The sequence below is a fragment of the Lepisosteus oculatus genome, chromosome 2 (genome assembly GCF_040954835.1).
Source record: "Lepisosteus oculatus isolate fLepOcu1 chromosome 2, fLepOcu1.hap2, whole genome shotgun sequence".
NCBI lineage: Eukaryota > Metazoa > Chordata > Actinopteri > Semionotiformes > Lepisosteidae > Lepisosteus > Lepisosteus oculatus.
The window spans coordinates 30,151,378-30,165,132 of record NC_090697.1 but is presented as its reverse complement, the minus strand read 5'-3'; the positions used below and the strand labels follow the sequence as shown (position 1 = coordinate 30,165,132).

The 13,755-nt window shown below is 52.7% G+C and overlaps 1 protein-coding gene across 2 annotated transcripts in view; it reads right to left on the bottom strand.

The window, feature by feature from the left end:
- Positions 1-13,755, bottom strand: part of LOC107078410 (MAM domain-containing glycosylphosphatidylinositol anchor protein 1) — a 177,332-nt gene that overhangs the window by 112,834 nt on the left and 50,743 nt on the right. For both annotated transcript variants that reach the window (XM_069178576.1, XM_069178577.1), the window contains exon 4: positions 8,402-8,576. In XM_069178576.1, the coding sequence (XP_069034677.1) occupies positions 8,402-8,576 (175 nt within the window). The remainder of the gene's footprint in view (positions 1-8,401; positions 8,577-13,755) is intronic.

Sequence of the window (13,755 nt, the reverse complement as noted above, 5' to 3'; positions counted from 1 at the left end):
CCCAGACTGATCCACCCTGTCTGGACCAGGACACTACCTACAAGAGCCCAGATTCTAGACTGATCCACCCTGTCTGGACCAGGACACTGCACATCAAGTTCCAAGATCCCAGACTGATCCACTCTGTCTGGACCAGGACACTGCCTACTGTACAAGAGCCCAGATCCTAGATTGATCCACCCTGTCTGGACCAGGACACTGCACAACAAGTTCCAAGATCCCAGACTGATCCACCATATCTGCACCAGGACACTGCAATACAAGACACAGCATAAGAGATCAGAGTTCTCCAAATGACCCACCTCGTGAGCTGGGACATGCCCACTCTCACTCTCACCACACGTCCGCTTTCACACGCGGTGATGTCAATAGAACACACTCTGCCTCTCCCAGCGGGGCTCACAAACACCCCCTCACTGCACACAGCTCCTGCCTGGTGTCACGATTATAGTCCCTCCTCCTTAAGGGTGCTCAGACTTTATTCTGTGCACCTGATCCCTATTCCCAGCCCACCTTAAAAGCCAGGTGCTGACGCTCATCCTGGCTCTGCATCTGGTTTCCATATCATGCGAGTCCGGGACCTGGAAGCGCCTGGTCCCGTTAAGGTTTTAATCTCTGTTCCCGTTCCTGTTCCCTGTCCGCCGGTTCCGACCCGGCCTCTGGTTTTAATTCCTTGTTCTGATGGATCTCCTGGTTTTGGACTTACTCGTGTGTTTTTGGATTCCCTCTAAGGATTATTCTTTGGGATTGTTCGCCTCGGCCACACCTCCCCCGTGCACCAGCGCACCTTGGACACGCCCCCCTGTCTTCAGCCCCGTATTCCTGCATGACGTTTCCCCAGTGTTTCCCCACTTCTTCGGATTGTGTCGTCTGCATAGGGTCCGGAAAGAACTGTTCGTTACACCTGGAGGGAGACAAGCCATCGGGTCACGTACCCCCAGAGACTGTAGTTATTTCTTCTCCTCATGGAGCTCCGTTTCCCTCCTCTGTACCTGATGGTTAAACTGTTCCTCGATGATACGCTAAACCACATCCACTTACACTGGTTCCCTGTGATCGCCTGTATTGTATAACCCTGTCTGTGTAGCCTGTGTAAATAACCGCGAAAGTCCTATTTCATGATGCCGGGTCGTGAAGGGTGCTATGCAAACCTGAAATGGGACTGGAAACAAAAGGCGCCGAAATTGAAAAAGAGCTGATGTGGCATCTTCCGAGTGATAAACTACTGGTGCTTCAAGTTAAGAAAGCCTGATAAAAGCCTTCAGGCAGAAGCATTACATAAACATTTATCACTGAATAAATGTATGCAGCACCTGGCAGAGCCCACAGCTGCTTCCTGCTCACTCACAGCTGAGACTTGCTTTGTGAGTGGCACCTGCTCCGCACTCTGACTACAGATCCCGGTCTGTCGGGGGCCTGTCTGTCCCACCCGCCGAGTCACATGTCACGCTAGCCCTGTGAGAGGTCACCCTGCCATTGGGAGACCGTGCCGTGTGCTTAGAGAAATATCTCCATTGGATGTAGCAGGTTTTAGCGAACCTCTCAGTTTTCCCAGATCTCTGTGCTGGAGGCACGTCTGTGATCCCCGTGGTCCACAGGAAGAGAATTTAGGATTAACCTCGGTGAGCTACATCTTCTTTCATCTCGCTGACAAGGAGCAACATTGTCAGCGTATCCCACAGTGTCTTTGCTCTGGTGTGGAGTATCCCACAGTGTCCTCGCTCTGGTGTGGAGTATCCCACAGTGTCCTCGCTCTGGTGTGGAGTATCCCACAGTGTCCTCTCTCTGGTGTGGAGTATCCCACAGTGTCTTCGCTCTGGTGTGGAGTATCCCACAGTGTCCTCGCTCTGGTGTGGAGTATCCCACAGTGTCCTCTCTCTGGTGTGGAGTATCCCACAGTGTCCTCGCTCTGGTGTGGAGTATCCCACAGTGTCCTCTCTCTGGTGTGGAGTATCCCACAGTGTCCTCGCTCTGGTGTGGAGTATCCCACAGTGTCCTCTCTCTGGTGTGGAGTATCCCACAGTGTCCTCGCTCTGGTGTGGAGTATCCCACAGTGTCCTCTCTCTGGTGTGGAGTATCCCACAGTGTCCTCGCTCTGGTGTGGAGTATCCCACAGTGTCCTCTCTCTGGTGTGGAGTATCCCACAGTGTCCTCGCTCTGGTGTGGAGTATCCCACAGTGTCCTCGCTCTGGTGTGGAGTATCCCACAGTGTCCTCTCTCTGGTGTGGAGTATCCCACAGTATCCTCTCTCTGGTGTGGAGTATCCCACAGTGTCCTCGCTCTGGTGTGGAGTATCCCACAGTGTCCTCTCTCTGGTGTGGAGTATCCCACAGTGTCCTCGCTCTGGTGTGGAGTATCCCACAGTGTCCTCTCTCTGGTGTGGAGTATCCCACAGTGTCCTCGCTCTGGTGTGGAGTATCCCACAGTGTCCTCGCTCTGGTGTGGAGTATCCCACAGTGTCCTCTCTCTGGTGTGGAGTATTCCAGTGTCCTCTCTCTGGTGTGGAGTATCCCACAGTGTCCTCTCTCTGGTGTGGAGTATTCCAGTGTTCTCTCTCTGGTGTGGAGTATCCCACAGTGTCCTCTCTCTGGTGTGGAGTATCCCACAGTGTCCTCTCTCTGGTGTGGAGTATCCCACAGTGTCTTCGCTCTGGTGTGGAGTATCCCACAGTGTCTTCGCTCTGGTGTGGAGTATCCCACAGTGTCCTCTCTCTGGTGTGGAGTATTCCACAGTGTCCTCTCTCTGGTGTGGAGTATCCCACAGTGTCCTCGCTCTGGTGTGGAGTATCCCACAGTGTCCTCGCTCTGGTGTGGAGTATCCCACAGTGTCCTCTCTCTGGTGTGGAGTATCCCACAGTGTCCTCGCTCTGGTGTGGAGTATCCCACAGTGTCCTCGCTCTGGTGTGGAGTATCCCACAGTGTCCTCGCTCTGGTGTGGAGTATCCCACAGTGTCCTCTCTCTGGTGTGGAGTATCCCACAGTATCCTCTCTCTGGTGTGGCGTATCCCACAGTGTCCTCGCTCTGGTGTGGAGTATCCCACAGTGTCCTCGCTCTGGTGTGGAGTATCCCACAGTGTCCTCACTCTGGTGTGGAGTATTCCAGTGTCCTCTCTCTGGTGTGGAGTATCCCACAGTGTCCTCTCTCTGGTGTGGAGTATTCCAGTGTGGGATTGGGTCAGTGTGCTTGACCACAATCGTCTGCAGGAGACGCAACTCCAGGGGGCAACAGTGGGGCCCATGACAGGAGCATCCATTTTGGGCCCTTTGCGGGGTACCTGAGTCTCAGCCCGGGCTCATATGCTGGAAACACAGCATCAAACCCAGACTGCAGCTTCGCATCCAGCCAACTGTGGGCCGACCTGATGAACTCAGCTCCCAGTGTGCCTGCTAATTGCACAGGAGCAGAGCTGCTAAGCAGATGCAGAGTTCGAGCGGAAGATACGGAAACACACTTGAAGACACGCTGGCACATCTGTCTTCCCCGGAACACCTGGCTTTGACCTCGATGTGCTAATGTGCTCTGGGAGCTCTGGGAGCACTGCAGGCTACCTGCCTCTCTCTGGGAGCAGAGCAGCTGCCACTGACGAAGGCAACGGCAGCTCCACAGGAGAGCTCTTCCACTGAGTGGGCAACTGGAAATACTGGAGTTCTGACTCACAGCTGTATGTATCCTGACACCCTCTATCTCAGCATGCACCCCCAGACACACACACACACAGCCTCGCCGCCACACATCCTTTTTACAGCCTCGTCTACCCACTACATCAACACAGTACAGCCTCATCTACACACAAACACAACTCTACAGCCTCAACACAGTACAGCCTCATCTACACACAAACACAACTCTATAGCCTCAACACAGTACAGCCTCAACTCCACACAGCCTCAACTCTGTACAGCCTCGTCTGCACACAGCCTCAACTCTGTACAGACTACACACAGCCTTAAATCTGCACGGCCTCGTCTACACAGCCTCACCTACACACAGCCTCAACTCTACTGCCTCATCTACACAGCCTCAACTCTGTACAGCGTCGTCTGCACATAGCCTCAACTCTACTGCCTCGTCTACACACAGTCTCAACTACACACAGCCTTAAATCTAGCTGTCTAGAATTTGTTTTAATTATTTAATTATTATTTGATTTTACTGGCAATTCTTGCCAACTATTAGGTAAGTGTTCATTAAAAACATTCAGGTTTATATTAAAACATGACATCATCCATCAACTGTAGATCAACGCAATGAGCCCTAACTGGGAGGAGGTGAAATATACTGTCAACTACATTTATTACTACCAAAAGGCTACTGAACAGAAATCACATCTGTTCCATTCCATGGCTCAAATTACTCTGCTGTTGATTAATCTATAACTTATTGATCTCAATTAAAACATCATTAACACAAAGCCATACCTCACAAAGGAGGAGCCCAGTACACCACTGTCACAACACAGCTACACTGCACTGAGGAGCAGTTACACCACTGTCACAACACAGCTACTCTGCACTGAAGAGCCCAGTTACACCACTGTCACAACACAGCTACACTGCACTGAGGAGCAGTTACACCACTGTCACAACACAGCTACACTGCACTGAAGAGCACAGTTACACCACTATTACAACACAGCTACACTGTACTGAGGAGCCCAGTTACACCACTGTCACAACACAGCTACACTGTACTGAGGAGCCCAATTACACCACTGTCACAACACAGCTACACTGCACTGAAGAGCACAGTTACACTACTGTCACAACACAGCTACACTGTACTGAAGAGCACAGTTACACCACTGTCACAACACAGTTACACTGCACTGAAGAGCCCAGTTACACTACTGTCACAACACAGCTACACTGCACTGAAGAGCCCAGTTACACTACTGTCACAACACAGCTACACTGTACTGAAGAGCACAGTTACACTACTGTCACAACACAGCTACACTGTACTGAAGAGCACAGTTATACTACTGTCACAACACAGCTACACTGTACTGAGGAGCCCAGTTATACCACTGTCACAACACAGCTACACTGCACTGAGGAGCCCAGTTACAGCACTTTCACAACACAGCTACACTGCACTGAGGAGCCCAGTTACACCACTGTCACAACACAGCTACACTGCACTGAGGAGCCCAGTTACACCACTGTCACAACACAGCTACACTGCACTCAGGAGCCCAGTTACACCACTGTCACAACACAGCTACACTGTACTGAGGAGCCCAGTACACCATTGTCACAACACAGCTACACTGTACTGAGGAGCACAGTTACACCACTATCACAACACAGCTACACTGCACTGAGGAGCACAGTTACACCACTGTCACAACACAGCTACACTGCACTGAGGAGCCCAGTTACACTACTGTCACAACACAGCTACACTGTACTGAGGAGCCCAGTACACCATTGTCACAACACAGCTACACTGTACTGAGGAGCACAGTTACACCACTATCACAACACAGCAACACTGCACTGAGGAGCACAGTTACACCACTGTCACAACACAGCTACACTGCACTGAGGAGCACAGTTACAAGTACACCACTGTCACAACACAGCTACACTGCACTGAGGGGCCCAGTTACACCACTGTCACAACACAGCTACACTGCACTGAGGAGCAGAGTTACACCACTGTCACAACACAGCTACACTGCACTGAGGAGCACAGTTACACCACTGTCACAACACAGCTACACTGTACTGAGGAGCAGAGTTACACCACTGTCACAACACAGCTACACTGCACTGAGGAGCAGAGTTACAGCACCATCATGAGAGTCATATTACAAGACCTGTATGTTAATCTCGTTGCTCGACGTCACAGACACAGAGCTGTCAGTCAGAAGCGTGCAGAGCACTGTGTCCGTTTCTCAGCAGGGTGTGATGACTGCAGCAATGCTCTTGCATGCAGGCCGGTGCTGCGGTCTCAGTGCACCCACCTCTGCCGGGTCACGGACCTATCTGAGCCCCAACATTTTGGGGTAAGGCACCCCCTTCCATGCTCCTTCGTGCCCAGTCACAGCTTGCCGCCGTTAATCACGATGTTTCCTTTCACTTAATTAATCTGACATTTCCAACAGTCCCTCTTCATTATGCCGCTGTGTAGTAACACAATCCTGTCCTAATTGCAAGCTCTCCATCAAAACGTCTCTCCAGGAACTGCTCTTCAGCCTGCAGTGAAATTACACTCTTCTTTCGCGCAGTATAAACCCCAAACTGCTTCCCTGGCAAAACAAGCACTAAAGAGCTCTTGGCTGGCGGGGGGAGGCGGAATTAATCACCCCGTGTCATTCTGTGACATTAACGGCACTTCAGGTCTGTTGGGGCAGTGTGGGAAACGCGCCCCAGGGCCACCAAGATCGGAGCAGGGTTCACGTGACGGGGAAAGCATTCGCTAAAGATCATCTCATCCGAGTCCAGGGAAGGAGCGCTGTAGCAGGCCCGCCAGCCTGCTCCGGCCTCCGCTGCCCCAGCACAGTCCCCAGCTCCCACCTCTCTTTCCACGCACCTTCAGGTGCTTTCTGTCCTGATTTGAATTCTTGAGAAATAGAGCATCATGTTTAATTCAGCTGCGTCTTTTTACTGTCCATTTTATTTTAATATTATTACTAACAAGAATAACACAAAGGAAGGGACCCACTACCTCCCCTACTGCACCAGAGGCCCCACCTGCAGACACACAGCGCCATTCTGCACCAGCAGCGCCACCTGGAGACACACAGCACCATTCTGCACCAGCAGCCCCACTGGAGACACACAGCAGCCCCACTGTGCACAGATCAGGGAGAGGAGAGAGAACCTGCTGCACCAGGGGGTAAACCTCAGGGTGGAGAGACTGTACAAGTCCACAGAAGAATCTAGCCAGGATACTGGAGTTAACACTGTAATCTTATGAACAGCTCTGGGGTTTTTAATAACCAAGCAGTTAGAAACTCAGTTTACTGGACAGCACCTCCTACAGCACAGTGTCTCTGGTCACCATACTGAAGCATTGCTTTCAATATTCTAATCCGGATGGAAGAGCACCACCTACTGGTCCACCAACGTTGCTTACAGTACCAAACCTTTACTCCCTTGCAAGTGGTTCTTCCCCACCCCACCCTCTCCCACTCCCACTCCCACTCACAACCTGGCCAGAGCACAGCACAGCTCTGACAGGAAGCTTACCATTGTCAATACCACTTTCACCTAATACGTTTTAGTCTCAATCTGCTGCATGATTACCTGCATGTCCCAGAGATCTGCTGTGATTCTCCATATCCTTTACATTACATTATACTATGACGAGCCACAGATTACCACGGTAAACCCTCACAGGGTCCCCAAGGGAAGCTGAGAGCAGGCAGGAGTCGACAGGAGTCTCCAGGTCTCTGAACCAAGTCCATCTCGATTGTAGATGCTCTGTTCCATCAAGCCCAGTCTCGCCACACGGTCCACTGGCCAGGGTCATGGGTCATAGGTGGGGGGTGAAAGGTCACTACCAGGGCCATGCTGGTGGTGGAACTGATGGGCAGGGACCTACACTGACAGGGCCGAACTCTTGTTTTTTCTATATAATAGAGGGTGAGAGCTTTGACACTCCTCTCGTCTCTGTTTCTTTCACCCCCTCCATCTCCCCCTCTCGGCTTTGATCCCGGCCCAGAGTGCCGTTATCAGAATGAGGTTAAACACATGCAAAATATTTACAGCGCCTCCGAACACGGAAGGCACGAGGCTTTGCACAAAGGCTAAACACACAACTTGCCAAGCACCTCAAACAGACGGTTTTGAACTGCGCTCGGAGATAAAACCGCCTATCTGGGAGGAACAGGTTGGCTCTGGAGGTTTGGTTCTGTTAGCAGGCTGCCCAGGCAGGGGCTGCAGATCCCCCCGGCGCCCTGCTGTCCTCCGGGAGGGGGGTGGGGGCAGCGAGCGCGGGGCCTCGGACTGGCAGGCAGCTCACGAGACTAATTACTGGCCTGCGAGCGCCACAGTCCCCCGCGGCCAGAGACCCGCTCGGCACAGAAAATTGAACAAGCGTTTGCCGTCACTTGCGGTCACAGTGAGCCGCTGACAGAGCAATTACTGGTCCCCTGGGGCTGGGGGAACTCGATAAGGCAGCAGGGCTCTATTACAGGGGTCCGCTGGGGCGGGGTGTAACGCTACCCCTGCAGACGGGACCACGCTGGGACGCCCGGAGCTGCCCACCGATCCGGGCCTCCGGACCTGCAGCCAGGGTCCGGTCCGTCACCCTCCCTGGCAGATTCTGGGCAGCTGGGTCAGCGGACCCCGACAGGTGAGCTGTGGGGAGAGAGGAGACCCGGGCCCTGGCCCGACCCAGACCCAGACCCTGGGCCGACGGGACCGCGCGAGAGCCGGCGCTGAAGACTTACACTGCACATCTACTCGGATGGACTTGATGGCAGGCACCCCCACCCCGTTCTCCGCCTTGCAGTAGTACCGGCCGCCCTGCACCCTCTGGATCCGCTCGATGCGCAGTGTCTCGTTGAAGATCGACGTCTCCTGGAACTTGTCCGAGGCGCTGCCTGCAGTCTTCGTCCACCGCACCTGCACAGGGACACAGACACAGAGGTGAAGCAGTCCTGCAGACACGCAGACAGACCTGCAGGGGGCTGCGCAGACACGCAGACAGACCTGCAGGGGGCTGCGCAGACACGCAGACAGACCTGCAGGGGGCTGCGCAGACACACAGACAGACCTGCGGGGGGCTGCACAGGAACACAGCAACTCCTGCAGGGTTGGGTCAGTCAGGGCAGGGTCACAGGGCTGGGTCAGTCAGGGTCACAGGGCTGGGTCAGTCAGGGTAGGGTTGGGTCAGTCAGGGCAGGGTCACAGGGCTGGGTCAGTCAGGGTCACAGGGCTGGGTCAGTCAGGGAAGGGTTGGGTCAGTCAGGGTCACAGGGCTGGGTCAGTCAGGGAAGGGTTGGGTCAGTCAGGGTCACAGGGCTGGGTCAGTTAGGGTCACAGGGCTGGGTCAGTCAGGCTAGGGTTGGGTCAGTCAGGGCAGGGTCACAGGGCTGGGTCAGTCAGGGTCACAGGGCTGGGTCAGTCAGGGCAGGGACACAGGGCTGGGTCAGTTAGGGTCACAGGGCTGGGTCAGTCAGGGCAGGGTTGGGTCAGTCAGGGCAGGGTCACAGGGCTGGGTCAGTCAGGGTCACAGGGCTGGGTCAGTCAGGGTAGGGTTGGGTCAGTCAGGGCAGGGACACAGGGCTGGGTCAGTTAGGGTCACAGGGCTGGGTCAGTCAGGGAAGGGTTGGGTCAGTCAGGGTCACAGGGCTGGGTCAGTCAGGGTCACAGGGCTGGGTCAGTTAGGGTAGGGTTGGGTCAGTCAGGGCAGGGTCACAGGGTTGGGTCAGTCAGGGCAGGGACACAGGGCTGGGTCAGTTAGGTAGGGTTGGGTCAGTCAGGGCAGGGTCACAGGGTTGGGTCAGTCAGGTAGGGTTGGGTCAGTCAGGGCAGGGTCACAGGGTTGGGTCAGTCAGGGCAGGGACACAGGGCTGGGTCAGTCAGAGTCACAGGGCTGGGTCAGTCAGGGTCACAGGGCTGGGTCAGTTAGGGTAGGGTCACAGGGCTGGGTCAGTCAGGGTCATGGGGCTGGGTCAGTCAGGGCAGGGTTGGGTCAGTCAGGGCAGGGTCACAGGGCTGGGTCAGTCAGGGTAGGGTTGGGTCAGTCAGGGCAGGGACACAGGGCTGGGTCAGTTAGGGTCACAGGGCTGGGTCAGTCAGGGAAGGGTTGGGTCAGTCAGGGTCACAGGGCTGGGTCAGTCAGGGTCACAGGGCTGGGTCAGTTAGGGTAGGGTTGGGTCAGTCAGGGCAGGGTCACAGGGTTGGGTCAGTCAGGGCAGGGACACAGGGCTGGGTCAGTTAGGGTCACAGGGCTGGGTCAGTTAGGTAGGGTTGGGTCAGTCAGGGCAGGGTCACAGGGTTGGGTCAGTCAGGGCAGGGACACAGGGCTGGGTCAGTCAGAGTCACAGGGCTGGGTCAGTCAGGGTCACAGGGCTGGGTCAGTTAGGGTAGGGTCACAGGGCTGGGTCAGTCAGGGTCATGGGGCTGGGTCAGTCAGGGCAGGGACACAGAGTTGGGTCAGTCAGGGTCACAGGGTTGGGTCAGTTATGGCAGGGTCACAGGGTCAGGTCAGTCAGGGCAAGGTCATAGCCAGTCCTGCAGGGAACTGCACAGGAACAGCAGTCAGTCCTGCTGGGTTGGGTCAGTCAGGGCAGGGTCACAGGGTCAGGTCAGTCAGTGCAGGGTCTGGTCAGTCAGGGCAGGGTCACAGGGTCAGGTCAGTCAGTGCAGGGTCTGGTCAGTCAGGGCAGGGTCACAGGGTCAGGTCAGTCAGTGCAGGGTCGTAGATGGGATTCGTGTAGATCCAGCATGCTCACATGACGCTCCAGGAGCTCATGGTTTTTCCAGAGGGGCGATAATCCCAGATAAAGACACCACCGCGCACACATGGAACAGCCCAGCTGTCCTGGTTCCGAGATCTGGAAACAGGCAAGTCTGGTCCAGTTTGTGTGGCATGAAGGCCACAGCGGCTGAACCAGTATCACCTGGTTCATCCCAATGGCCAGACCCACTCCACTTCCAGCACCATCAGGAAATCCCAGCATGCATCAGCAGGAAGGCGAGGGAAAGAGAGAGCTCGCTTGTGCTCGGGTCCAAGTGTAGCGTGAGGTCTTGTGCACAGTGAGACCAGCCCGCAGGACCACAGAAAGGTCAGAGAGCAGGCTGGCCGTTGGCCTTCATGGATTACACCCTCCGATATCAGCAGATTCGTTACTGTTTCAGACATTGCCTCATGAGTTACGGGGTTGGCAAAAGGTAAAGCCCGCCCAGATCAATGCTGCCTCTGTGCTCTGGGTTCTCTCATTGCTGATGATTTTAGTTCAAGATGCAAGCTGGAAATCACAGGCTTGAGCCAGAAAACTCCATCTATACCGGCTGGCAGACTGTCAGGCACAGCTGTATTAACGTGACCCTTCAGCAAGCCTGGCGTTCAGCACACTCCAGCTGACAGGCACCGCCAGGGACGACTCCCGGGGCAGCTACAGGACGAAGAGCCAAGGACCAAGCGGACATGAAGCGGAAGAGTGTTTAGGAGAGACTATTGAGCTAACTTCACCTTCTGTTATCAGTCACCTCGGGTAGATGCATGACATGCCCAATACTGGAAACAGGGTCTTCTTTACACAGTGAGTAAATCTAATCTCCTGGGCTCAGAGTGAGAAATGCAGTAAGGAGGTACAGTAATACAGTGAGGGGCTACAGTAGTACAGCAAGGAGATACAGTAGTACAGTGAGAGACTACAGTAGTACAGCGAGGAGATACAGTAGTACAGGGAGGAAGTGAAGGGTGACAGTAGTACAGTGAGAATCTACAGTAGTACAGCGAGGAGATACAGTAGTACAGTGAGGAGGTAAGGAGCTTCAGTAGTACAGCGAGGAGATACAGTAGTACAGCGAGGAGATACAGTAGTACAGTGAGGAGGTGAGGAGCTGCAGTAGTACAGGGAGGAAGTGAAGGGTGACAGTAGTACAATAAGGAGCTACAGTAGTACAGTGAGGATGTGAGGAGCTACAGTAGTACAGTGAGAATCTACAGTAGTACAGCGAGGAGCTACAGTACTACAGTGAGGAGGTTAGGAGCTACAGTAGTACAGCGAGGAGATACAGTAGTACAGTGAGGAGGTGAGGAGCTACAGTAGTACAGCGAGGAGATACAGTAGTACAGTGAGGAGGTGAGGAGCTACAGTAGTACAGTGAGAATCTACAGTAGTACAGCGAGGAGCTACAGTACTACAGTGAGGAGGTTAGGAGCTACAGTAGTACAGCGAGGAGATACAGTAGTACAGTGAGGAGGTGAGGAGCTGCAGTAGTACAGTGAGGAGATACAGTAGTACAGTGAGGAGGTGAGGAGCTACAGTAGTACAGCGAGGAGATACAGTAGTACAGTGAGGAGGTGAGGAGCTGCAGTAGTACAGCGAGGAGATACAGTAGTACAGTGAGGAGGTGAGGAGCTACAGTAGTACAGGGAGGAAGTGAAGGGTGACAGTAGTACAGTAAGGAGCTACAGTAGTACAGGGAGGAAGTGAAGGGTGACAGTAGTACAGTGAGAATCTACAGTAGTACAGTGAGGAGATACAGTAGTACAGTGAGGAGGTGAGGAGCTACAGTAGTACAGTGAGAATCTACAGTAGTACAGTGAGGAGGTGAGGAGCTACAGTAGTACAGGGAGGAAGTGAAGGGTGACAGTAGTACAGTGAGAATCTACAGTAGTACAGTGAGGAGATACAGTAGTACAGTGAGGAGGTGAGGAGTTACAGTAGTACAGCGAGGAGATACAGTAGTACAGTGAGGAGGTGAGGAGCTGCAGTAGTACAGCGAGGAGATACAGTAGTACAGTGAGGAGGTGAGGAGCTACAGTAGTACAGGGAGGAAGTGAAGGGTGACAGTAGTACAGTGAGAATCTACAGTAGTACAGTGAGGAGATACAGTAGTACAGTGAGGAGGTGAGGAGCTGCAATAGTACAGTGAGGAGATACAGTAGTACAGTGAGGAGGTGAGGAGCTACAGTAGTACAGGGAGGAAGTGAAGGGTGACAGTAGTACAGTGAGAATCTACAGTAGTACAGTGAGGAGGTGAGGAGCTGCAGTAGTACAGTGAGAATCTACAGTAGTACAGTGAGGAGGTGAGGAGCTGCAGTAGTACAGCGAGGAGATACAGTAGTACAGTGAGGAGGTGAGGAGCTGCAGTAGTACAGTGAGGAGATACAGTAGTACAGTGAGGAGGTGAGGAGCTGCAGTAGTACAGTGAGGAGATACAGTAGTACAGTGAGGAGGTGAAGAGCTGCAGTAGTACAGTGTGGCTGCCAGTGTGTCACAGGAGTTCTGAGAGAGAGAGCGAGTAAGCTACCCTTAGATGTTTTCATGTAAGAAGTACACTCATCTATAAATTTGTACACTTGGTAATAAACCTTTCAGCTATTATAAAATAAACTGAGAATGGCAATAACCATACCAGCATGCATTTCTTGAAAAAATATCACTCAGAGATTAAACTGAAGGAGACAGGCATTAAGTAATAAATGACTCCTTGTGGAGCTTATATTGAGTAATGTCATTTAACAAAAATACAATTTATAATATGTAGTTAAAGAGTAGAATATGAATCAAGGGATGTTATGAAAAAATTGTACAACAGACTAGTAAGGTCTGATTTAGAATTCTGAGCACATATTTGGTCATATTGTTACAGAAATTATATTATTGCTCTGCAGTCATTCTAGGTAAGAGACTCCAGATACAACATGGGGCTTTCATTGAATGTCCTACACTGACAGACTGAGGGAACTGAGTCTTTTTAGTCTTGAGCAGAGAAGACTGTGAGGAGACCTGCTACAAGTATTAAGGGACTGTCCTACACTGACAGACTGAGGGAACTGAGTCTTTTTAGTCTTGAACAGAGAAGACTGTGAGGAGACCTGGTACAAGTATTAAGGGACTGTCCTACACTGACAGCGGAATGAACTGGGTCTTTTTAGTCTTTAGACTGATACAGTCCAAAGAACAGCTTATAGAACAGAATAGGATAGTCAAGAGAACAGTGTAAGATATCTCTCACTGAACCGAGAGAACTGAAAGCAATTTAATAATAATAATAATAATAATTGCTTACACTTATATAGCGCTTTTCTGGAAACTCCACTCAAAGCGCTTTACAGGTAATG